Below are 26842 nucleotides of genomic sequence, written 5' to 3'. Positions count from 1 at the left end.
CATGGTGGTTTTAACATTTGTTCAGAGGAATTTGACTATTGGGAAGGTGAGGAAGTGAACACGTGGGCTCACACTGGCCTTATGAACGGGATAGAGCTGGAAGTGGGCCACAGCTTTTTGTCTGTGTTCTCATACGTGCTGTGTGTGTTTGTTAGCAGTCGGAGATAATATTTATAGTATTTGGTCTTTTTAAAACAGATTTTAAACATTTCTGTGTCATTAAATGCTCTTTTGAAGTACTTTAAATAGATGCATAGCAACTTTCCATATTCTATTACCAGAATATCCCCCAAACTTTGATTTGGAGGTTGTTTTGATTTATACATAATTACAGATTATTTAAATTATAGCTCATGCTTCTGTGGAGATTCCTTACGAACAGTATTCACATGTTCTCTTGGGTTACTTTCTCTTGGGATAAGTATCTAGGTGTGGTGGCCATTGCGTCAAAGAAACAGTTTCTGAGGGTCCCTTTTCTCTCAGTTCTGAGCTGCGGCTGGCACACAGCACTGTGTGCAGGTGAGGTATGCGGCAGCACAACACACGAGTATCGTGAGCCTTCATCACTACACAGTCACAGAGTGGAAAGTTGTTCCTCTCCCCCTCTGACGAGAACTTTCAGGGGTCATTGCCGTGGCCATGACGTTGGACCTTATCTCGTAACCGGAACTTTGTCTGTTTTGAGGTTCTTCATGAGTATCCCAGTTGCCTTCTGGGAAGGTTGTGCTAATTTATATTCTCACTGTCATTGTCTTCAAGTTCACGTCTTCCTGTGTTCTCACTCTCGTCAGGGGCTTCTCAAAATGTCTGATTCTGCCGGTAAAAAGACTGTTTTAATAATTGCTGAGAAAGCTGGAACCCTTCTTGACGGTTCTGAGTTTCGTGTGTGTGTGTGTGTGTGTGTGTGTGTGTGTGTGTGTTTTAGAGGTTTGTGACAGCACTTGCTTGTCTCTCAGTTGGTTGTGGCTGCTGTGACAGGGAGTTTTGTTTTGTTTTGTTTTACTTGTCCAGTTTCTTGGGTTTTCTTCTTTTTCTTGAACACTTAGAATGTTTCCTCCTGGGACGCCTGGGTGGTTCAGTGGGTTAAGCCTCTGCCTTCGGCTCAGGTCATGATCTCGGGGTCCTGGGATCGAGCCCCACATCAGGCTTTCTGCTCAGCGGGGAGCCTGTTTCTCCTTCTCTTCTCTCTCTCTGCCTGCCTCTCTACCTACTTGTGATCTCTGTCTGTCAAATAAATAAAATCTTTAAAAAAAATGTTTCCTATTTTTAAGATCAGATAAGACTATGGAAAATCTGAAGGTCGCTTGGAAACGGGAAGTTGGGGGAGAAACTTGACAGCAGTTTCTTTAAACACAGCTGGCCTTTGGCTTGTGTTGAGAAAAATCCATCCTGGTCGTTTAATTTTGGTTTGTAGCTGTCTTGCTTTGTACTAGAGAGGTGCTAAATTAGTTGAGGCTTCCGTAAAAGTACTTTATAACGTGTAAAGCTTTTTAGATGTTTGAGGAGTTATTACTGCTAGTAGCCTGGAGCTCTGGGTCCTCTGGCCAAACTAGTCTTCCCCTCAGAGGCCGTGCTACATGAGCTTTTTCTCTGACGAGTCATGGAGTGTGTCCAGAGGGTTTGTCACTATCTGGCATAATTCCATTAGGAACTTCTGGTGATAGTTTAGTCCTTTTGGGGAGAAATTAACATATTTAATTTTAAACTAGTAGGACTTTTACTGACATTTTAAGGTATTTATATGTAGCAACATGTTATAAAAATGTTTAAAAGTCTACATGGTAGTGGGCCATGTAGCACAGTGAGCTAATACTGGAAAGTAAGAAATTGTTTTTCGAACTGGCTGCAGAAGAGAGATCAGTATTATGTTGAGGTGATCTGTCTTTTGAGGTCGTTGGAATCCTTAACTATCAGAAGAATGTCCTGAAATTTCAAAGTATTAAAATCTTTAAGATTCCTATATCTGAGAAAGTTCCTATGTTGATTGTAAAGAGAAAAATCTGTGTAATTGAACACAATTACTTATGCTTTTGGTGTATTTTTTTCTCCTGCCTTTTTTTTCCCCCTCAAAGATTTTATTTATTTATTTGACATAGAGAGAGAGGTCATAAGTAGGCAGAGTAGCCAGCAGAAATAGAGGGGGAAGAAGCTTCCCACTGAGCAGAGAGCTCGCTGAGCAGAGAGCCCGATGCGGGGCTCGATCCCAGGACCCTGAGATCATGACCTGAGCCGAAGGCAGAGGATTAACCCACTGAGCCACCCAGGCACCCCTCTCCCACCTTTTTAATAGGATTTGTTTGGATATTTCATAATCCCATGTGTTGCCCTCCTTACTGAAGAGTGCCTGTGCGGCTGTGCCGTTGTCTTCACTGTTCGTGTTGATTTTGTTTGTGTGTGTTGTGATCGCATGTCGCCCGTGTGGCTGTGCTGTTTTCAGTGTGCGTGGGGATGCAACACAAGAGCCCATCACATCATTTCTCATTTAGACTTTTTTGTAAATGTTTTAATTCCAGTTTTCCATGTAGGTGCTTAGGTTTCCTGTGTGCATTTCAGTATCTCTGAAATGATTTCAGAGTTGTGTCCTGGGTTCTTGGCACTCCGCCTTCCGTCCCTCTGGTCATCAGCACACAAGGCCAGCAATTCAGGCCAAACCTTAGGCCTTACTGAGATGTTCGTCCATTTGTAATTCATGATATCTGTTTACCCCCTGGGAGAAGCGAGAGTTTGGTACGCATGTGCTTATGCAAAAATAATTCGGTGTCACTTCATTGAGGAGTGTAAAATACTAGCAGCTTGTACACGTACTTAGAAATGTTAGTTTGTCGGGGCACCTGGGTGGCTCAGTGGGTTAAAGCCTCTGCCTTCGGCTCAGGTCATCATCCTTGGATCCTGCGATGGAGCCTCTCTGCTCAGCAGGGAGCCTGCTTCCTCCTCTATCACTGCCTGCTTGTGATCTCTGTTTGTCAAATAAATAAAATCTTTAAAAAAAAATGTTAGTTTGTGGAAAGTATTTCTAGTTTTGTTTTTGTTTTTTTTTTTAAACCAACACTGGCTCATCTTCTTGTTCTGGTCTGCAGCTGGGAGACCCAGACTAACCGTTGATTTTACTAGTCTAGGCTGGGACTTCCCATTCTGTAGAAGTGATGGCCCCTCAGCCTGGTGGAATCTGACGTGTCCTTGAAACGCCAGCAGTCTGGGGTCCATGCAGGTTGCTTCTGTCTTCTGAGCCTTTTGCGGCGATGGTGAGGGTGCTGGCTTCCTGGTACCTCGGGGATGCTGGTGGACCTGTCACCTGTGGAGAACAGAGGGGAACACCACCCCTTTGGTCGCGGGAGGAGAAGGGCAGGTGTGTTTCAGAGGCACTTCGGTCTCATGCGTGTGTGCAGCTGGAGCCGGCTGCCCAGCGGGTGGCGTTGAGCAATCTGGAGTCCCAGGACTGGTGGCTGATGTGCGGGCCGGCCCACTCCTAGGCTGGCGAGGGAGTGCGAGCAGGGGTGCCCGTGGTCAGTGCCTCCTATCTGCCACATGAGGCGGCAGGACGGCGCTGGCCTTCCGTTTGGCAGGCTCCCCACTGATCCAACTTGGACTTCGGGCTTTTGTTGTTGCGATGAAATACTCAAAACAGAACTTCTGTCACCCTGAGCATGTCATTCACTGGCCGTGAGCACACTCCACGGCTGTCTCCGTCATCCTGTGCTGAGATTCTGTACCTGTGGTCCCCCTCGAGCCCTGTGTAGCCCCCATTCTGTTTTCTATCTCCGTTGGACTGCTCTGGGTACCCCATTTCGGATCACAGTATGTGTCCTGTGTCGGACGCGGCATGTTCTCAAGGCTTGTGCATATTATAGCGTGTGTCAATTCCTTTTCAAAGGCGGCGTAATATTCCACGTGCAGTTGGGCTGTTGCGAGAGACGCCGCGTAAACACTGGCACCGCTGTGTGTCAGGGCGCCTGCTTCTCATCTGCGGGGCAGATCGCCAGCGGTGTCGTTGCTGGGCTGCAAGGCGACTCTCCTCAGAGCACTGTGAGTGGCTGCTGGCTCGGCGTTCCTGCTGGCGGTGCGCAGGGGTGCGTGCCGTCCTCCATCCTGTGGTGTCTCGTTTTATTCTTGTCTACTTGGTCTGTTTTTCTTTAAATAATAGGCATCCTAATCGGTGTGAAGGGGCATCTTCCGGGAGCCTAGTTTGGTTTTCCCGGGTGGTAAGTGATGTTGGGCATCTTGTCCAGGGCTCACTAGCTGTCTGTGGTCTGCTTTGGAGAAGTGCCTGTGCAGACCCTTCGCCCTCTTTTGAACTGGGTGTTCGTGTGTGAGCGCGAATGAACTTGTTGCCCTGGGCCTCGGTCCTGTGTCGCGATGGGCATATCTCTCCCGTCCTGTGGGGAGCCTATGACACGCAGGGTTTTCGTTTTGATGAAGTCTCATTTACCCTTTCTCCTTTTGGTGTCAAAAAAAAAAAAAATCCTTGCCAAATCTAATATCTTGTGTTTTCTTCAGACAGTATCATAGCTTTCGTCGTTCTGTGCAGGTCTTTGATTCACTGCCATTTCTGAATCTGGATGCCGTAGGAGTCGGCATCACTGATTGAAGACACGGTCCTTCCCTGCTGAGTGCTGTTGGTCTCTGTGACGAGAATCATGTGACCGTGTATGTGAGGGTTTATTGTGGGGCTTTTATTCTAATCCATTGACTTGTGTGTCCTTTCTTGTCACTGCTACACTGTTTCGATTATTGCAGCTTCGTAGGAAGCTTTGAAATCAGAAAATAGGAGTCTTTCATCTTTGTTCTTTTTCAAGATTGTTTTGGCCACTTTGGTCCCTTGAGATTCTGTATGAATATTAGGTTTTCTTTGCAAAAAATGTCTTTTGAGATTCTGATAAGGATTTTATTGAATCTGTACATCTCTTTGGGTATTTGCATATTTGAAGTACAAATTTGGTTAAGGGTCTCATTTAAAAAAAATATATTTTTTCGGTCTCTTTCAAGTGTTTGTCCTTACTCTTAGGCTGTGTGTTCACATGCAGGGAGTGTGCATGTGACACGTGGTTTAGAGAGCCATAGATACAGCAGCGCGTTGCTGCCTCAGGTGGCGATGTGGTTGTGTGACGCCTCAGAACCGTGGAAGCAGAGTCTGGGTAGTCAACTGAGGTCCGGAAACAGAAGCCAGTTTCTCAGGATGCTCCAGGAGGAACACTGTAGGAGGCGGATGTCCTCCTGGGGGCCTGGGGTCACAGGACGGCACCGCCTGGAGCCTGGATCTCCGTCCAAGAGTGCTGCCCAGACCCCAGGTGCCCGTGTGAAGTTGTCATCTGCAGGCGGGAGCTCCAAGGGCCGGGGCGGGGAGCGGAGGCACTGGGAAGCAGGGCCTGCCGCAGCACCATAAAGGAGAGCTGGTGGGAACCCACCTTCGGGAGCTGGCGGTGCCAGTGACGGCCCCCCGAGCCCGCGCTCTGCGCATTCGTCAGGAGGACCTGGGCGTCCGTTGGAACTGCTTGGGTTGAAATGTGATCTTAAAAGAGATGTTCTCTGGATCAACCAGCGCGGTCTAGAATATGTGTTTGCATGGTTCTTAATTCAAGTGTAGGGTTTCTGCCAAAGCGTTCACGTGTGATTTCCTCTGCCCTATATTCGCGCTCTCCTTGAGCACGTACAGTAGAATTGCGTTCTAACAATAAACCCAAGTTAATCTGTAGAGCCAGACTGCAGCAAACCCAGTAATGCAAGGTGCCGGGGAGCACAGATGAGAGTGTTAACTTACAGTCCTGGTCTGGTATGTGGACAGGGCGTCGGATATTATTTGGAAGGAGTTCAGCAGTTGTCAGCACGAGCACCCCGTGGGTGTGCTTGGGGGTGCAGAGGGCATATAATAAGAGGTAAATTGAAAACTTCACATTTTGAAGTTGGATCACAGAGAGCCAGAATTATGTCTGAGAAAGAAGAATCGGGTGGCACTTTGCAGGTGGGGTTGCTTTGGAAAGGCCGTGCAGGCTCGTTGGAGAGAGGTCGGCCACTGGGAGCCGGCTCCAGGGCTGGGCGACTGAGGAGAGGAGAGGGAGTGACGTCAGGTCAAGTGGAAGAATGGTTTTGGAGGGGCTGTGAGTTCAGGTTGAGCTCTGTCTGGTAGGACTGTCCAAACCTTGTGAAAGGTAAACTTGGAAGTAATCGCCTTGGAAGTAAACTTGAAGCTTTCCTTGTGTGCACACCCTTGAAGGACAAGGGCAGACGATGGGATCTTGTTGGAGGGCAGATGGAGGGAAAGCACGGGCGGAATGAAGGAAGACGGTCACTGAAGCCCGAGGCAGGGAAGGCTGGAGGGGAAGGGAAGTACGGAGGGAGAGTAATCCCTAAACCCAGGCGGTGTGCCCAGCTCCGTGGTTGGGGAAGCCCAGGGCACGAGATGAGCAGGATGGGGCTCTAAGGAAGCTGTTGCTCTCCTAGGGAGAGAGGGTTTACACATCTGGAAGGGTACAGTTTCGTGGTACGACGTCTGTCGTACATTATATTCAAATAGTACCTTTCTTATGAGGGAAGGCATTCAAGAGAAATAGTTTTCTAGTTATCCCCAGAAAGTAGGGAAGCTTGTGACATAAAGGGCTGTTTGAATATATGCTGGCTTGATGAGTTGTTGGACTATTGGTTCTTCCTCTCTCTTACTCAAACAGTGGTTTATGGGGATTCTTGAAATGCCTAAATGTGTGCATGTGTCTCCAGCCCACGCCGGACCCACCCCTGTTCGTTCTCTGATGCGGCTGCGCTTTCCTTCCCAGGACGCATTGCCACTTGCTGTACATAGTACTCGTGTGCGTGTGTTTCTGGCCAGATGGACAGGCCACGGGACTCTTCTCTCACGGGCAGTGGGAGCAACGGCTTCCTACTCGTTGCTGTGTCTCAGTGCCTAGCACATCCTCAGGGACATTTCTGAATAGATGAGTTAGTTTAGGCAAGTTGACATCAGCTGTTAAAAGGGAGAGCAAAAGGGGAAAGTGGATACAGGCAGAGTATTCACTAAAATTAGCTTTTAATAAAAATACATACCAAGCAATTCTGTGTACTTACTGCCGGTATAAACTGGCTGTTCAGTATTCTCACAGCAAAATTTAGAGGCCAGTTTGGTAAGTTACACAGATCATCGAATAGATAAGATAAAAAAAAATAAGCCATTTGCTCCAAAGAAGCCTACACATTGCCGAGGTCAGAAAACTATTTCTCTTGAATGCCTTCCCTCATAAGGAAGGTACTATTTGAATATAATAAGTAACACCCTCAAAAAAGTCCTTCTAGTAAATACAGAAGACAGCTTTCAGTATGGGTGGAAAACAGTTGGGATAGTTTTATCATGTTTTAGGATTAAACCTAGACTAATGATGTTAACAGTAGCAATGATGGAAGGAGAGAGACGCTAGAGACATTTTGGAAGGAAGGGACATCAAGAGTGGGTGACCAGAGAGTCTTTTAAAAAAATATTTATTTATCTGAGAGAGCATGCAAGCGAGAAAGCACACACAGAGGCAGAGGGAGAGGGAGAAGCAGGCTCCCCACTGAGTAGGGAACCCACATGCAGTACTCAGTCCCAGGACCCTGGGATCATGACCTGAGCTGAACGCAGACACTTAACCCACTGAGCTACCCAGGTGCCTCTAGGGGGTCTTTATTTACAGTGAGGGGACTAGTCATAAATGGAAGGGAGGCAGTCAGGGAGTAAATCCTGACCCTGCATGGGTCAGGAAATGGGGCTTGGGCGGTAGTGAGAAGGGAGAGAATGTGTAGGATGAAAATAGATTCAGTACCCCTCCTGCCGTGAAAATTTGCTTTGTTTTTAGATTATAAAAATATTCATAATGCTTTCTAAAGAGTGTCCCTCCCATTTTTTTCAAAAATACTAAAAAGCGGGATGCCTGGGTGGCTGAGTTGCTTACGTGTCTGACTCCGGCTCAGGTCATGATGTCAGGTCCTGGGATGGAGTTCCAAGTCAGGCTCCCTGCTCCTCCTGGGGCCTGTTTCCTGCTTTTCCCTCCCACTGCTTGTGCTCGCTTGCTCGCTCTCTGAAAAATAAATAAATAAAAATAAGTTTTAAAAAGTATTTTTAAAAAGTACTAAAAAGCTGTATATCTAAAAAAACATTTTGCAACATCTTCTCAAGTATTTTATTTTTTTCAGAAGATTTTATTTATTTGAGAGAGACAGCTGGGAGGGGCAGAGGGAGAAGGACAAGCAGACTCTGCACTGACCGTGGAGCCTGTCATGGGGCGGATCCCGGGACAGGGAGACCACGGCCTGAGCCGAAATCAAGAGGTAGGTGCTCAGCCCACAGAGCCACCCAGGCTGCCCTCCAGCATTGTGTTGTCAGAGTGACACCGCCAGGGGCCTCGGTCAGCCTCTCTGTCAGCTTTTCTGTGTGTGAGCCTTGTTAGCCTTGCGGAATGGAAACTTAAGATGGCTTTCATTTCCAAAAAGGGCCTGTTGTAGAGATAAGCGGTTTGCTTTCTGATGTGACCGTGTCTGTTACTAGTTGTTGCGGTCACTAGGGACTGTGTTGTGCCTTTCTCTCCGCAAAGGCTGTGTGACCAGTGACACTGAATGCACGTGGTCTTGCGCCTGCTCTGAGCCTCTGAGACGGTCTAGGACCTGCCCTGCAGTGTGATTTTCCTGCTGCGTCCTCGTCTGGCTCTTTGCCGCTTCACACCTTTGCCGACTTGGAGAGCCCATTGCTGTGCCCGCGTGGTGCTCGGTGGTGGCCGTGCAGACTCTGGTTGGAAACGCGTTGTGCAGGGGTCTCCCTGCTCCTCAGAGCAGCACCGTGCCAAGCTGGCCGGCCGCATCTCCGTCATTACTTCCGCACAGAAAGTCTTATGTGTGGCAGAGGGAGGTGCGGTCACAGTCAGGCTGTGGTCGTTGGTTTTGTTGGGAGGGCTGTGCTCCTCTGGGCCTCCTGCCAGCGCTCACCTGCATCTTCCCAGGACGTCCCGGTTTCTTAGCAGCCGTGTTTGCCTCATGTACAGATCACTGGAACGCACGGGGGGCGTGGCGGGTCAGGCTCTGTCACACTGCATCGCTGGCCGTGCAGCAGGCTCCTCTCCCTTCACCGGTGTGACTACAATAATAAAAAAGCACACACAAATAAATGGTGACTAGAATTAGAAGGACGTTGGCTGTCAGTGCTGCCTTAGGAAAGGGTTTGAAGAGGAGTTCAAGGTGTGATGGGGGAGGGGCACCGAAAAATGGATTGATGCGTATAGTATGTATTCATGAATGAATTAATGAATAACATAGGAATTAGTACATTTATACATGTAAGTACATGTGACGTATATGCGTATATAAGCACATGCGCGCACACACAAATACACGGCATAAGTCAGTGCCTCAGTACATCCTGCTGTCTCTCCTCTTTGGAAGAAGTCTTGGCCGGGCTGCTGCATAGGTGGTCTCTCCATCGCAAGGGCCCAGGGATTGGGCCTGCTTCAGAGAACCAAGAGTCAGTATTGAGTTTGAGACACATTTGTGACTTACTGTGTATCACCCACCCTAGTTTTTACTTTGTGCCTTACCTTTTCTGGTATTTGTTATAGGAGTCCTCTCACACGGGCACCAAAAGTGCATTAAAACTTGGTCATGTGTGAGTAATTTTTTAAAAAGATTTTTATTTATTTATTTGAGAGAGTGAGTGAGAGAGAGCATGAGAGAGGGGACAAGGTCAGAGAGCGAGGCAGACACCCTGCTGAGCAGGGAGCCCAATGCAAGATTCAGTGTGGGACTCGATCCTGGGACTCCAGGATCATGACCTGAGCCCAAGGCAGCCGCCCAACCAACTGAGCCACCCAGGCACCTGAATTTTTTCTTTCTTTCTTTCTTTCGTTTTTCTTTTCTTTCTTTCTTTCTTTTTTTTTTTTTAAAGTAAGCTCTAGGCCCAACGTAGGGCTTGAACTCACAAACCTGAGATCAAGAGTCATGTGTTCCACCGGCTGAGCCAGACAGGTCCCCCTAGTAATTTTTTCCTTATCATTCATTTCTGGGCAGACAAAGCTGAGTTTCGTTATCTTGCTTAGTCCAGCTAGAGAATTTTAAAAAAAATCAAAACTTAAATTATTTTGGTAAAATTTTTATTGTGTGTAAATGTATAATGTGATAAAAGTTTTCGACTTGCTCCTCTCTTCCCCAGTGGACAATTTTATAAATTCCCAAAGAGCCTGTTATGTTGTATTGACCTGATTATTCTTTTATTCATCTCACTTCAATTACTCCATCATGAAAATTATGAAGTTTCCTATTTCATTTGAGCCCATTATAACCCTGAGACCAAAATTATAAACCTGAGACAGCAAGGAAACACTCTGGGCCAGAGGGGTGGGCAGAGAGAGTGAAGGGCAGTGGGAAGCAGGCTTCCAGGTGCGGACCGAGTGAGCCCCGGGAGTGGAAGGGCCAGCATAGGGAATAGGGTTCGTGGTACTGTGACAGTGTCGTGTGGCAGCCACACGTGTGGTGACCGTCATCAAACCACTGCGCTGTACACCTGAAGCTAAGGTAACATTGTGTGTCAGTTAGACTAAAAACATTCTGGACCAATCCCAGTATAGATGCCAGCATCCTCAGTAAGATCTTAGCAAATTGAAACCTGCAGGACAGTAAACGGCCAGTGGGGTTCTCCTGAGGAGTGTGCAGGTGGTGTCTTCCTGTGACGGTTGGAGCCGTAACGTGGGTGCATCAGAGGGGCTGCGGTCCTGTGGGCTGTGTGGGGCAGTGACAGTACATGTGCATGTCAGAAGGCATTTGAAAAGATCCAGCTTTCAGCCTTTAGAAACCAGACGGCAACAACAACAAAAAGCAATTTAGAGCCGGCAACAACAACAAAAAGCAATTTAGAGCTGTAGGAAAAGAATGAAATGCTTTAATGTGTAAATAATAGTTGTTGAAAATCAGCACTAATTATAGGTATAATCAGAAGTCAGGAATACTAAAAAGGTGTATATTGCCATTATTGTTCATACTTTTATTAATGTTCTAGCCAATACAGCAAAACAAGACAAAAAGCAAGACATGAATAATGGAAACGAATCAAATGATGTGTTACCAAAGGCAGATCTCCTTTAAAACTCCAGGAAAATCAACTGAAAGTTAGAAAGGAGGGCTAAGATTGGTATCTGAATGCATATTTAAAAATTGATTATTTTATTTAATAAATGAGTTAAGAGAAATGAAAAGCGTAAAAAAGGTAAGTGACAGGAATGGCATGTTATTTATTGGTAATTTGTGTATAAAATTCACCTCACTTAGGTAAATTAACCCTAATTGAACAGTGGGTTGGTTTTTGTTTATGAGATCAGAATCCAGAATGTTGTTTGGGGCTATTGTGCGTCTGAGCAGTTTTAGGTAGGGACTTTACTAGACAGAATTCAGCACATCTGCAGGAACACCTCTCGAACCCTGGGTTGCATTCTTCTGTGGGGACCGTTGGCTTAAACAAATGTGTGCTTCCACATTCTTCACGGCAACCAAGGCCCCGAGAGGACTTCCTACTTGAGCTCTGGCCAGGCCTGGTGCAGAGCTGTGCTGACGGTTGGGAGCCCTTTCTGACCAGGCTGGTCACTCTGACCGACAGTGTCTCACACGCAGCCTGGCTCTTTCTCCCTCCATAGGAAGCACTAGAGACTCAGCAAGAGAGCTGGACTCGCCTGGCGCATCCACGTCTCAGGTTGTTCGCAGGTGTTGGCCTCCAGCTCCAGGGAACGAGGGCAGTTTGCTGTGAGCACCATGTGCCCTTGGCCCTACATCCTGCACCTTCTGTGGCGTCTGAGTGTAGACTTCATCCGGGAAGTTGGGTGGGGTGGAGGGGATGGCTGGCGAGTCAGCGGGTGTGTCCTAACCCTGCTCCAGGGGCCTAGGCTGCTGCATCTCATCTCTTTGTGGTTGTTTCCTTATGTCCTTTTAAAGCTGTGAAAGCAGTGAAGCCAGAGCACTGGTCGGCAGAGGGCAGAGAGCTGCCTCGGGCGTTGGTTCCAGCGCCTGGAGAGCTGCCGGCTTTCTGTGAGGGTGGTCAGTGGCCAGCTGCCTCGAGCTCAGTACCAGTCCCTTTTTTCCCTTTTCTTTTAACTTATTTTATTTCTGTTTTGTTTCTTATATGATAGTATATTTCCATTTCTTTTCTTAGGGATCTGCTGTTCCCCCCAGCTGGAAATAGTCCACATGTCTATCTGGACTTTGCAGAACATGTGTCTTAGGTCATTACAGACATGCTGAAAAGCCAGTGGAGACCTAAAGCACATGTGTGCACTCACCCCATCAGCTTTTAGCTCCTGACTTTTTTTTTTTTTTAAGATTTTATTTATTTATTTGACAGATCACAAGTAGGTAGAGAGGCAGGCAGAGAGAGAGGAGGAAGCAGGCTCCCCACGGAGCAGAGAGCCCAATGCGGGGCTCCATCCCAGGACCCTGGGATCATGACCTGAGCCGAAGGCAGAGGCTTAACCCACTGAGCTGCCGCCCACTCCCGACTATTTTTAAAAAAGATTCCCTACCATTAAGTTCTTCCTTTCTCCCCATTGCCTGAAATACACTTTTTCCAGTCATAAAAACAAGTATTACAGAAAATGTAGGGGTTTAATTTTTAGTAGTTTATTTGGAACCCTTTCTAGGTGCCCTGTAGCCAACTTAGGGGTGTGTGTGTGTGTGTGTGTGTGTTTACAACACAACAAATGATAGACTTTCAGGTGGGGGGGTTTCCAGTTTCTTGGTAGATACGCAAGGGGAGAGAAGTGCCGTTTCAGACAGGTGTGAAGCTGAGTGGTGAGTGAGAGCCTGACCAACTTCCATCCAGGGTCAGCAGTGGGTAGACCCAGATCCTGGAGAAAGGATGGCTTACTTCATAAACTGCCGGAACAACTGACGGGTCCCACTTACTTCATAAACTGCCGGAACAACTGACGGGTCCCGTTTACGATTGGTAGATGGGAGCTGGGTCCATAGCTTTATGTTTGTCTGAACTCTAAAAGGATCATGATAGTTACCGAGTGTTTATCACGTGCCGAGTACGAGGTTAGATGCTGGACGTGTGTGAGTCGATCCCTCAAACATGAAGTGGACACTGCTGTCCCCGTTTGGCAGATTTGGAACCTGACTATGCCCAGACTATTAGCCAGTAGTTGAAATAAAAGAGATAAGACTGTTAGAAGAAAGCAGTCCAGAATATTTTAGTCTGAGTGGACAGAGGGGGTTTTCTATGCATGACAGACTAAGGAATCATGAAGCTTGTTTTGTTTGTTTGTTTGTTTGTTTTTAATGTGTATTCCTTGAACTTCTGTTTAGCAAAAAAGTGAAAATTTACAAAGCTAAAACAAATCAAGAATATTTTAAAATAAAATGGCAGTTATCCAGGGCCATAGTGTTTAAAAGGCTCACCCAAATGAGTGAGAAGCAGATGACTTAATGTTTCTTTGTTTTGTTTTTGTTTTTTTAAGATTTTATTTATTTATTTGCCAGAGAGATAGAGAGAGTATGAGCACAGGCAGGCAGAGTGGCAGCAGAGGCAGAGGGAGAAGCAGGCTCCTCGCTGAGCAAGGAGCCTGATGTGGGATTCCATCTCAGGACGCTGGGATCATGACCTGAGCCGAAGGCAGCTGCTTAACCAACTGAGCCACCCAGTCGTCCCTGACTTAATGTTTTTAAAAAGGGCAAAAAACACAAGCAGGTAGTACATTAAAAGATACAAATTGTCAGTGGTCCGTGGTCAGTGTTAGTGCTGCAGGGAAGTGGGTGCCCACAGTGTTCCCACAGATATGAGTTAAGGCAAACTTTTCCTGGATAACGTGCATGTTCCTTTGACCCACAATTCAACTTACAGGAGTCCAGATTCTGGGTTTACTCCTCAGACGCACAAGGACAGTACAAAGATGTTCTATGGCAGTTTTTTATACTTGAAAAAAATGGGGGGAGCCAAGTAACTGATGTTTGTGCTGTAGCTATGTGACGCACAAGGTGTAAAGTGATTCTGTTTTCTGAGCATAAGGGTATATTCAAAACTGGAAAGAGTGGGTCTAGCAAGTTGTTAGCAGTGTTTGTTTGAAGGATGAGCAGGAAGAGTGAAGATTGCTTATATTGTATTTCCCTGTGTTATTTTAGAATAAAATAGCTTTTTAAATAGAATTAAGAGAATCGAAGTATAAAGGAAGTTGAGAGAACCCACCACTGAGCAGTAAGCATCGTCCACGTTCGGTGGGGTCCGCTCCAGACCCTCGCAGTGTGTGCGGGGGGGGGGCATGCGGAACTAGAGTAGGCACCAGTTAAAGGTGGTACTGGAGGCAGCCCTGAAGTGGGAGAGACAGTCGTCACTGTGGGGTGGCTCCTGTGAGCCCGCTAGCAGAGGGACGGTGATCAGAACCTCTTGGAGTCCTGCGAGAACCCTTGATGGTGGCCTGTGTGCCGGAGCAGGCTCGGACGCATCTTCCTCCTCTCTCCCCTGTTTCCTGCCTTCTGTTCTATCTTGTTTTTTAGGTTAGCCCTGTTTTTACATGAGCAGCAGTTAGAGTGTACTTCTTACAGCTTGTCGTCAGTCACAGCGACTGTTTTACTTCCGCGTTGGCCACGGGGTCAGGGAGTGCACTGGCCGTTTGGTCTGGCTTTCCCACTGCAGCCTTCTGTGTTTTCGTTCGTTTCCCAGCAGTTACGGCAGGAAGGCCCTTCCCTCGAAAGTCCTGCATTCACAGGGCTTGGGGACACTCACCTGCCATTGGACCACATCAGGAAGGCCCCTTCCCTCGAAAGTCCTGCATTCACAGGGCTTGGGGACACTCACCTGCCATTGGACCCTGACCTCCTCTGGTTTCGTGCTTTTCGTGCCCTGCTTGCCTTCAGACTTGCTGCTCATCCCGTGCTGGGCGCGACCTGCCATCCGCCCCCGGCCCGCCGCCCGCAACACTGCTGCCCACTGCTCGGTTCGTCTCCTGGTGCTCCGTGCCGCGCGCCCCGGGCTGCACTCGTGCTGGCCTGTGCAGTGTGTGGTCCATCTGTGCGTTTCGTTCCTTATTACAGGAGAGTTTTATGTGTGTATTGGTCACATTTTTGAATTCTAATCCCTTCAGGAATACCAAATCTCCCTTTATCGTCTTTACTCCATTCAAGCGTGTAATTAGTTGTTCACCTTCTTAAAGTTAGGGCCATTTCTTTTATTACAGTTTCTAAGAATTTTTTTTTTTTTAATTTTATTTATTTGACAGAGAGAGAGAGAGATCACAAGTAGGCAGAGAGGCAGGCAGAGAGAGAGGGAGAAACAGGCTCCCCGCTAAGCAGAGAGCCTCGTGCAGGCCTTGATCCCAGGACCCTGAGACCATGACCCGAGCCGAAGGCAGCCCCTTTACCGACTGAGCCACCAATTTCTAAGAAATTTTTGTCCTTTCCAATGTGACAGTAATCTGTGTCTCTGTTTTTTCTCCTTTTATTTCTTTACGTTGTTCCTGCTTGGCTTGGATGTCTCTGTTGCTTTATAATTAATGTCTTCTTTCAGGTCTTTTTTAAAAAAGATATCATTTCATAGTAATTTCTTTGAGATTCTTTTTCTGAAGTTTTCCTGAAAAAAAATTTTTTTAAGATTTTATTTATTTGACAGAGATGACAAGTAGACAGAGAGGCAGGCGGGGAGCGGGGGAAGCAGGCTCCTTGCTGAGCAGAGGTCCGGATGCGGGGCTCAATCCCAGGACCTTGGAATCATGACCTGAGCTGAAGGTGGAGGCTTAACCCACTGAGCTACCCAGGTGCCCCGTTTTCCTGAATTTTTATATGTGTTATTAAATGGTCAAAGTGAACTTGGGATAGCAATTCGAGCCCCTCATTCTTGTGCTGAGAGATTTTTCTTTTTTTTTTTTGTGAGTCTCTTGATGCAGTTGGTGGTAACAAGGCAGGGTGAGGAGAGGTGGACTTCACTTTGAGGTTGCTGAGACCACGGGGCAGGCGAATACAAAAGAAAACAGATGTATTGATAATTAGAAATAGAGTAACTTAACTTCATTTCATTGTGTAAAAACAAGTAGATAAGGAGATAAGACCTGTTAGATACTAAATAAAACCGAACCTGGTTTTGAAAATTTTATACCCAGAATTTAGTTTGAGCAATCCTTAAGAAAACCGGGCTGAAGTAAAGTTGAGCAATGACTCACCTGTGTTGGTGGCAATAGGACAGACTCTCCCCGCTCACCTGCCCTGAGCCGGGTGGGTGGAGGTCAGGCGCCTCCATCCCTGCCCCGTCCCCCGTCCTTGAGTGGGGTGCTTGAGGGTGGAAGACAGCACAGACCATTGCTGTGCTGTATTCGGGATGGGAGGGCGGAAAGGAACAGAGTCCACCGGAAATGTAAGCTCAAAAAATACTACTCTTTCAGAGGAGAAATAGGTGCCCTTAGTTGGAAGGGACAGGAGTTGGACTAGAATGAAGTATAGATAAAGGAGATTTGCCTCAACCAAATTGGTGGGAGGGCGGGCGAGACACCAGGTGTCGGGAACGGGAATGCTGGTAGGCCCTCTTCCTGTTGCTTACTTCTGCTTACTTATCTCCGTTTTGGCTTTGCTTTCTCATATCGCCTTTCTCCTTGAGATTGGAACTCCCTTTTTTTTTTTTTTTTAAAGATTTTATTTATTTATTTGACAGAGAGAAATCATAAGTACACTGAGAGGCAGGCAGAGAGAGAGAGAAGGAAACAGGCTCCCCGCTGAGCAGAGAGCCCGATGCGGGACTCGATCCCAGGACTCTGAGATCATGACCTGAGCCGAAGGCAGCGGCTTAACCCACTGAACCACCCAGGCGCCCCGGAACTCCCTTTCTTAATTCCAGTTTGAAAAATCTCCCAGAACTCATTCTCCTGGCTTGCGTCTGCGTTCATTCCCTGGTATCAGGGCCCTGGGTTGGAGGCCGTGTGCAACGGCTCCTGCTAGAGACGCGTGGTAGCCGTGATGGATTCGCTGTGGGTGCGTAGTGTCTCCTTGGACTTCAGCACTCTGGCGGACACGGGTTCCTCTTGGGGTGGCCAGCAGCCTAGTGAGCAGGTGGCTAAGCCTGTGCTCTAAGGCGGGCGGTCTGTGGCCGACACAGGAGCTCCTCCGGCTGGCTGGGCTGTCTGGGTTGCACCCTGCTTCACTGATGGGAGGGTGAGCTTCGGAAGAGTGAGTGAGTGAGGGGGGTGGGCGAGGACCGGCGCGTCAGGACAAGGCTAGGGAGACCGCTGACATTCCCACACAGGTCCGACTGACATAAACACTGCATGATATTGACGAACTAATGAGAAGCTTAGAGGAAACTAATGTTTTCTCTGTTAATTTTGGTGAGTTGATTTGTGGCGATTTTAATGTTTTAGATTATAATGATAATTTATTCTTATAATAAGGTCAACATTGTTTTAATAAACCATCTCAGTACTTAGGAGGAATAATTAGTGTCTGGATAAAAGGTTCTTTTTGTAATTTCAGAAGTTCAAAAAGAAGCCAGTGTAAGAATAGTCACTTTACAGAAGTGCACCCACAGCCTGGCTGTGCGCTACATAAATAAGCTCCACAGGGACGCACATTGGCCTGGGGCAGGAGACCACGGCTGCCCAGATGCCACGCAAATCCGTGCTGGGCTACGAATACCAGTGTGTGTTGGCTTTGTAGCAGGTGCCGTGCTCTTGGCAGGGCGCACTTAGAGTTAAAGCAGCTTATTTCCCTAAGAGTCAAGTGTAAAGTGGTACATAGTTGGGTCTTTGAACTTGTTTGTCCCAGGCCTGCCATATCTGATGAGACTCAGTGATGGTTGGTTTCCATGTGATCGATAAAAAACAGTAGAGCCCGTTATCAGACTTTTTTAGTATTCTTTTTTTTTTTAAAGATTTTATTTATTCATTTGACAGAGATAGATCACAAGTAGGCAGAGAGGCAGGCAGAGAGAGAGAGAGGGAAGCAGGCTCCCCACTGAGCAGAGAGCCCGACGTGGGACTCGATCCCAGGACCCCAAGATCATGACCCGAGCCGAAGGCAGCGGCTTAACCCACTGAGCCACCCAGGTGCCCCAGACTTTTTTAGTATATTCTTCTGGCTTCGACAAATGTCAGACATACAGTAACAGCAGAGTAGCCTGAAGGGTGTAAGGAGTCTCCGTGGGCTCTCCTAACCTCAGCTGTCCGTCAAGAGCAGCCATTTCCCCTGTCCCGTAGGGTATTGAGGCTCGTCACAAGTATCCTATGTCAGTGACCATTTGTCTGCATCTCTAACAACTGGGGTGGGAACACCAGTAGACGGCCTTACCACATTCTAAAGAATCAATGATTGTTTCGTGTTACTAAGGTTGCACTAACATCTTACTACTAATACCTGGTCAGCCTTCTCATGTTCACTTGTAGAAATGAGCATCTCTAGTGCCCAGGGATGGGCACATTCTTTCTGAAGTCTGAGCTCGGTCCTCTCTTGTTCCCACGTGATGTCCTTATTGAGGGCTCCAGGCCATGCCCTTTAGAATTTCCTGGGCCATCTGTAACATTTCTCTGTGTGTTCCTGAAATTGGTCATTGTGTCCGGGGCGTGGACAGGCTCAGCGTAGTGAGGCAAGATCACTTCCCGAATGGGGGTTTGGTCATCCGGAGATTCATAGCACCTGCTTGTCTTCCTTCTTAAAGTACCTGCACTAAAGTGACAGCATAGCAGTGCGTCCATTTTTCATTTTTTAATTGGGCTATTTCTGTAGAGAGATACCATATTTGATCAAATTTTAATTACTGTTTGATTACTTGGTAGTACAATTTTGTATATAAAAGGAAGAATAAATCTTGAATCTTTTGCTGTTGTAAATTGGTTTTACAGGACTGGCTGGCTCAGTCAGTCAAGTGTCTGCCTTCGGCTCAGGTCATGATCTCAGGTCCTGGGGTTGAGTCCTGTATCAGCTCTCTGCTTGGTGGGGAGTCTGCTTCTCCCTCTACCTGCTGCTCCTCCTATTTGTGCTCTGTCTCTGACAAATAAATAAATAAAATCTTTTAAAAACTGGGTTTTACAACAAACAAAAAGATAATTAGCATCCAGAAATGGTGGAACCAATAGGTGGGTTGCTTTTGATACCACTGTTTATTCTAGACTGTTCATCATTACTGGCTTCATTGATACCCAGATTGTCCTGTATATGACCAGTGGCGACCTCTCTAAGTTGGATGAGTCTTTTTAAGAAGACCATGGTATTGGGGCGCCTGGGTGGCTCAGTGGGTTAAGCCGCTGCCTTCGGCTCAGGTCGTGATCTCAGAGTCCTGGGATCGAGTCCCGCATCGGGCTCTCTGCTCAGCGGAGAACCTGCTTCCCTCTCTCCCTGTCTGCCTCTCCATCTACTTGTGATTTCTCTCTGTCAAATAAATAAATAAAATCTTTAAAAAAAAAAAAAAAAAAAAAAAGAAGACCATGGTATTATTTGACAGCTTCCTTTTTAATTGGTCTGTATGAGATGAGCCTAGAACCTGTCCTGCCCTAGACCTGCCATCAACACTTCCTCTGAAGATCCCTGGGCCCTGTAAGTAGGAAATCCTGTTGGGAGTCATATTCTGGGAACTAGGGATGCTCATTTCTACAGGGCTGGTCATTTTTCCTCCACCTTTTCAGTGGACACAGCTCAGAATTTTTAAAGCTAAATCATGGATTCTTACTGAAACTTGTGATTCACATTCAAAATTATAGAGTTCTTAGTTTTCATATGCTCTCCCCATTCCCATTCTCTTCTGGTCTCACCTCGAGTAACAACTCTCTCAGGAGTGCGTACATGCATTATTGTCTGCTCTTTACCCCTCTGCAGATGGTTATTCTCAAGGACATCTTCTGTAGACCACTTTGGCCTGCAGCAATTTCCAGATTGACTGCAGACATGCATAATGCTTATCTAACAATGATGTGACACTCCAGGATTTACTGAGTTTTAAAAATTGAAGTAGTGGGTGCCTGACTGGCTCAGTTGGCTGGGTGTCTGCCTTCGGCTTGAGTCATGATCCCGGAGTCCCAGGATCAAGTCCTGCACTGGGTTCCCAGCTCTGTGGGGAGTCTGCTGCTCCCTCTGACCTTCTGCCCTTTCTTGCTTTCTCTTACTCTCTCTCTCAAATAAATAAAATCTTAAAAAAAAAAAATGAAGTAGTGGGGCGCCTGGGTGGCTCAGTGGGTAAAGCCTCTGCCTTCTGCTCAGGTCATGGACTCAGGGTCCTGGGATCGAACCCCATGTCGGGCTCTCTGCTCAGTGGGGAGCCTGCTTCCCCCTCTCTCTCTGCCTGCCTCTGTGCCTACTTGTGATCTCTCTCTCTGTCAAATAAATAAAATCTTTTTTTAAAAAAAGAAAAAGACAAAGGTTTCATATTAAAAAAATCAAAGTAGAACATAGACAAAGAAAAGTGCGTAAGTATTTTGTGCAGCTGCCATTACGAGTATTCCTGAAGCCCCTTTTTATGCCTCCTTCCAGATACTACTCATTCCCTTTCTGAAAGAAAAGGAAAAAAGACAGTCTTGTCCTGATTTCAGATACTAGTCATTATTAGGGTGCCTGGGTGGCTCAGTGGGTTAAAGCCTCTGCCTTTGGCTCAGGTCGTGGTCGCAGGGTCCTGGGATCAAGTCCCACATCGGGCTCTCTGCTTATCGAGGAGCCTGCTTCCCCCCTCCCTCTGCCTGCCTCTCTGCCTACTTCGGATCTCTGTCAAATAAATAAATAAAATTTTTTAAAAAGTACTAGTCATTAGTAGTTTTGCCTGTTTTAGAACTTTAAAATTTTGCTTTAGCAGTCGTGATTTGTGGAAAAGAGAGCTCTTTCCACCTGAAATTGTATCCAGGTATGTTCGGAAAGCTGAATGTCTGTGTCTGTCCCATGGAAAGTGTCTTTGCGGTCCTTATGGAGTATAGGCGGAGGCTGGGGCACGGCTGTGCGTGCGTGTCTTCAGCAGGCCCGGACTCTGTTCGCAGCATCCACTCCGCCTTGTACTTGGACGGTGCGCGCCTCCCCTCTCTTCTGTATTAGGGCCACGAGCTTTCACCTGTTACATTGCAGATAGTCTCTCCTGGTCTCTGCTTTGTGTTAAAGCTTTATTCTGGATTTAAAATGTTTTGTGCAATATCATCTGAGTGTTGCGTTTTGGTTGTTGGAGGTGGCATAGGAAGGCCACCTCCAACCCATTATGAAAAAAAATTCTCTATTTTCTTTTCATTAAGTTTTATTGGTTAATTACGTCTTGCAGTGCATCTAGGTTTGAATGTAGCGTGAAGTACCCTTATCAACATTTAGGTGTCAGTAGGATGCTTGAACATTTTTCTTCAGCCTTTTCCATGAAAAAACCTGGCATTTCGTCTTCGTATGGCTGCTACACTTCTCTGTCCACAGATTTCTAGAAAAGGGTTCGCCTTGTGTTTTTTCCCCTCATCTTTTTGTCAGCTCAGTGTTGCCTGGGTGGCCCATGACTTCCCATCACCCTGAGACTCGTCGTGCCTGGGGCATCCCTGGGCTGCTTCCTGCCGCACCTGGCGGACTGGGTTCAGACCTCCCTTTTCCTGAGGACTGTCTGTTTATTACTGTCGGCCACTTTCTCCTTTGGCTTCTTCAATATGATTTTTTTCCTTGGGTTACTTCCTATTTCACTGTCTTCCTGTTCTTTGTCACTTCTGTGGCTTTTTTTTAAATCCCCCCTTCTGAGGACATCTGTGTCATTTTACCCCTCACATCACCAAGTTTGGTTGATTGATTCTCCTAAATGTCCCTGTTTTCAGTCATGATTTCCAGGGTCATCCTACTAAAGGTACGCTTTCCAGGGTTACCTTGATGGCTTCCTTTTTGGTTTCTTGGTTGTCACTAGGGCCTAATTCTGTATCATCTATGCTCTGCAAGGTTTGTTTTTGAAAATGTGAATCTCATGGTCACCTCATTGTTTTAAAGACAAAACAAGACAAAGCCTTCAAAGGCATGTCATTGCCCTCTGGATACAGGGCTTATAAAGGCCCTTTGCTTCCCGGCTTCTGACCTCCTGCGGCTCTCGGCCACATGTCGCCTTTGAGGCAGTTCCTGATGTTCAAAGGCAGTTCCTGATGTTCGCGCTTCAGGTTCTTGTGTACCAACCCTCTGTGTGACCCTCGCAGCAGCCACCCAGATCCTCTTATTTCCCATCCAAGTACTAACCAGGCCCGACCCTGCTTAGCTTCCGAGATCAGACAAGATCAGGAGATCAGGCGCGTTCAGGGTGGTATGGTGTCTCCTGTCTTTCTGGAAGCCCTTTTCTGCCTCTTCCTAGTGATGAGGCACTTCTTTGTGCCCCTGCAGTTGTGCTGCTGTTGACCCATTTCCCACTCATGATGCTCACCTGTTTACTTCCGTGGGAATCGGGTTGAGACTCCGCAGGATTCGAGTGTCAGGGGTGGAATGTGGGCTAGAAGTGTAATTACTGGGAACTTAACAGAAGGCAAAAGACCATTATTTGGTCAGTTATTTAGGGACGACCCCATGGGCAAGGGAAGCATTTGTGCAGGTGTGGCGTCAGAGTGTCAGATACCTGACAGGGTGCAGGCCCTGGGGGACCCCTGCTCGGGGCAAAAGCCGCACCAGAGGTGAGGTAGTGGACATCTTCAACATGGGTGTGATCGCTCCTGTAGGAGAAGAGCAAGGAGGGCATGTGCGGGAGAGTTTTACAAATTACGATGTATTGACAAAGGGGAGAAGCAGTGATGTACTTTATGGGACATATAAGGGAATTCTCAATGGTAATTTTGACCATATATGCTAATTTCAGAACTTACCCACCTTCATTTATAGAACCCCACTGGAATTCTGATGGAAAATGCAGCAAGACTGATTTTCTAGATAAGTTCTAGAATGTTCCACAAGACTTGAATACAGTGTTGAAGAAAACGGTCTGAGAAATGTGATAAAATGAAATATGATTTTTCCTCTAGAAAAAGAACATGGCTGCCCATCCCTGCAGTGTTGTGTGCTGCGTCCTGCCCTGGGGACTGGGCTCGGGGCACCTCCCTGCATGTGAGCCCACAGCGGCCGCCGCTGCTCAGGGAGTGTTTACGCGCAGGAACGAAATGCAGTTCCTATCTTCATGTCTTTCCATTTTCAGTATCTTTTTAAAAACATCTTAGACTAAGCTATTTAAAAAAGTAAAAGTAAAAATACATTTCTTGCATTTTGAAATAGTGTACTGATTTAAAATGTTAGGTCTGTGTTGCCTTTTAGGCAAAAATTTAGACTTCTAAAAAATCTTTCAACTTTTGAGAAAAGCCATTTGTATTTAAAGGCAAATTTATTCTATTTATTTATTTATTTATTTATTAAAGGCAAATTTACACTTGATCTTAGCCAAAAGGCCGAGAAGCGATTATTAAAGGCAAATTCAAAGGCAAAGTGCCTTTAAGCTCTGTGTTTCACTGGCATGTTGGGGTGTTAACTCCTAGTTAGTGAAATCACAACACCTCCTTATCCCTCAGAGAATTAAGATCTTCTCCGTTCAGTCCTGTCAAAGCGCTCTGGGCTGCAACATGCTTACGGTCACCATCAGATGCTTGAGGCTGATGGCAGGGCGGGTGTGAGAATCACACACCACTGAGGCCTCCGGCACACTCCTCCCTGCCCGCTGTCTCCAGTGCTTGGCCCCCACTGCTCCCCGTCTGACCTCCCTGTTGCTGATTTCTGTGTACAGTGTGTGTGCTTGGTTACCGCAGTGTTAGTGTTACTACTTTGCAGGAGTGTGTGTGGATTAATATGTATCAGATTTTCCAATTTAAATACGTACAATTCACTGAGTGTCAATTATGCCTCATTAAACAGCTGTTTAGATAAGTCTGTTCATAATACCCATCATCAGTAGGTCGTTATTAAGCGCTATATGTCTAGGAACTGTCAGATGGCACTCCTGAGGGTCCCCGCCCCCCACCCACCGTCCCTCCCCCCATGCTGCCACCACCTCACTGGCCCTCTGCTTCCATCATTTTCCATCCGCGCCACAGCACCCTCTCTCTGGAAGAGAAAACAGTCATGATGCCACTGCCATTCCTATAGGCTCTAGCTGTTGTTATCTTCCTCTTCCTTCTCCCCCTCCCTCCCCCTCCTCTTCCTATTCCTCTCTCATCTTCTTCAAAACCCATTCTGTACACCCCATGTGGGGCTCGAACCCAGGCCCCTGAGATCAAGATGGAGCCCGCTGGGCGCATCTCTGGTTGTTACCATTAAGCCGGTCCTGTGTGCTGGGAGTTTGGCTGGCATCGGGGTCAGCACACACGGGCGAGTCCTGGGGATTCTGCTCTCCCCATGTGTGTGGAGTGTGGAGTCTGCCTAGCTCCACCTGAACACCAGCTGTAGCTGTGTGTCCCAAAGGTGACAGAGGGCTTGTCACACGGATGCGCGCTGGCATAAACGAAAGTTGGCTAAGTTCGGTGAATTCCCACAGAAGGGTATTAGGGCCTCGGCTGGTGCTTCTGAGAGTGTGCCCTGAAGACCACAGTGGAAGAATGACTGGGGTGCTGGTTGGGGTTAGTCGCGGGCACAATCTGCGAGGGGTGTGCCTGAGTATCTGGGTCTGAACTAGCTCCATCTACCACCGCAGGGCTCCCTGGGATGCTAAGGGCCCAGCTGGAAACAACCGTGCAAGGGAGAGGGGTCCGAATGTGATCTGCACGGTTTGCTGCCCCACTGGGGCCCTCTGGTGCAGAAATGGGAATGTTCCAGCCATCAGGTAGTGTTTTGCTTCTAGACCCAGGTATATTTGCTGAACGGTTTGCACTTTATATCATGTATATTCAGGTTCTGTAATTTATCTGTCGAGTAAAAATTATATGCCTAAAAGTTTTGATCAAAAAAAAATTTTTTTTTCCACAGAACTCAACAAAAATCCAGTGGAAGGCTTTTCAGCAGGTTTAATAGATGACAATGATCTTTACCGGTGGGAAGTCCTTATCATTGGTCCCCCTGACACACTTTAGTAAGTACCATGGAACAGACACTAAAGTAGCTCTCTTAATTAATTCAGATGGAAACTGCTTTGGTAAACTGAAGTGAAATTATTTTTTAAAGCAGGCAAAATGGCTGTGTTTAGGTGAAATCGTTTGTGCTAAATGATCATGTCTAGGGTTTTTGTGTTCTGCTTTTTTTTTCTGTTCTGAAATTCTAGTGTCTAAAACCTGTTGCTTTCTTAAATATATGACAGTTTCAAAAATTCAGATATTCTTAATACCTAGAATACATTTATTACAGAAAAGCTATTTTTAAGGTGAACGTATATATAAATAATGTACTTTTTGCTTGTTTCTTGGGTATTGGGTTAATTTTGGCAGGATGGGGTTAGAAGGAAAGTCTTTATTAAAATGTTTCTCCCCTGCAAAGGGAACATTGTCATTTCAAAGAGCTGTCTTTACCACTGCCAGCTCGTTGTCAGTATAATTAAAGCACAGTGTTACACCTGGGATACTCATATGGAACACGGTTTCACACGGCATGTCTGCAGGCCGAGACTCTCAAGGTCATCACTTGGAGCACTGCTTGAATTGGGTCCCCACAGAGCACTGATGAGAACTGATGTTTACCTTCTCCCAGTTCGTAACTGTGATGATCACGCTAATCTCTTTGAATTAGCCCTCATTACCTATGCAAAGTCAGCCAACAGAGTGCAGTGGAGTCCAAGAGCTGGAGAGAGCGGCGCGATGTCTTCAGTGTCCTGTCCCATGGTTTAGATTCAAAAGCCACAGCCTTACTTCCTGCTCTGGAGTTTTGCAGACTGACTGAAAGTTAGGAATAGTGTTCTAGAAGATGGGTCATGCCTAACTGTGTTAGTGACTAGTATAAGCTCCATATTGTTTCTGGAAGCGGCGGCATGGCACAGAATGCAGTGACCTTCTCACTCACCACTGGGCCCCACAACGGAGGGGCCGATGTGTAGCGGAGTTTGTCGGGGACTGCACTTGCTCACTCAGCTCTGGTCCTCTGTGGCGCTAAGCAGGCAATGATTCGGTTACAGTAGTTTCTTTTTCTTTCTTTCTTTTTTTAAAGATTTTATTTATTTATTTGACAGAGAGTGATTTACAAGTAGGCAGAGAGGCAGGCAGAGAGAGAGGAAGGGAAGCAGGCCCCCTGCTGAGCAGAGAGCCCGATGTGAGACTCCATCCCAGGACCCTGGGACCATGACCTGAGCCGAAGGCAGCGGCTTAAGCCACTGAGCCACCCAGGCACCCCACGGTAGTTTCATCTTAGATGTTCAGAGATGGGGAAGCCCTGCCCACCATAGTCATACCTACCTGATGGAAAAGAAAATTCTGGCTACTTGGTACCAGGGCAGGCTGCCACAGGACAAACAGGGCGAGCTATGGTGTGGACTTTGGGTTTTCTGTCATCTGGAAGGTGACTCATGTTTTGTCATGATTGTTTCCAATCAGATTTTTTTTTTTTTTTTTAAGAAGTCAGTCACACTTATTTCCCTGGTTTCTTTTCTTTCTTTTTTTTTTTTTTTTAAGGTTTTATTTATTTATTTGACAGACAGATCACAAGTAGGCAGAGAGAGGAGGAAGCAAGCTCCCTGCTGAGCAGAGAGCCAGATGTGGGGCTCGATCCCAGAACCCTGGGATCATGACCCGAGCCTAAGGCAGAGGCTTTAACCCACTGAGCCACCCAGGCACCCCCAGAATTTTTTTCTGATGTATTTCTCAGTGCAATGTTTGTATTGCTGATTGTTGAAAACTAAAATAACTCAGTTTGTTCATTCCGTGGTGTTTGTTTGGGTAGATAACAGTAGCCATTGAAAACCGTCTTTGAGGGTGCCTGGGTGGCTCAGTTGGTTAAGCGACTGCCTTGGGCTCAGGTCATGATCCTGGAGTCCCGGGATCAGGTCCCGCATCAGGCTCCCTGCTTGACA

The 26842-nt window shown here is 46.9% G+C and overlaps 1 protein-coding gene across 1 annotated transcript in view; it reads left to right on the top strand.

Annotated features, from left to right (window-relative positions):
* Positions 1 to 26842, top strand: part of UBE2G1 (ubiquitin conjugating enzyme E2 G1) — a 101927-nt gene that overhangs the window by 43550 nt on the left and 31535 nt on the right. The window contains exon 2 of the mRNA XM_082707807.1: positions 24817 to 24919. Coding sequence (XP_082563933.1) covers positions 24817 to 24919 — 103 coding nt within the window. The remainder of the gene's footprint in view (positions 1 to 24816; positions 24920 to 26842) is intronic.

This window comes from Mustela nivalis, assembly GCF_964662115.1.
Source record: "Mustela nivalis genome assembly, chromosome: 17".
In the NCBI taxonomy this organism is placed as follows: Eukaryota; Metazoa; Chordata; class Mammalia; order Carnivora; family Mustelidae; genus Mustela; species Mustela nivalis.
Note: the sequence above shows the minus strand (reverse complement) of the source record. Positions and strands in the feature narration are given on the sequence as shown.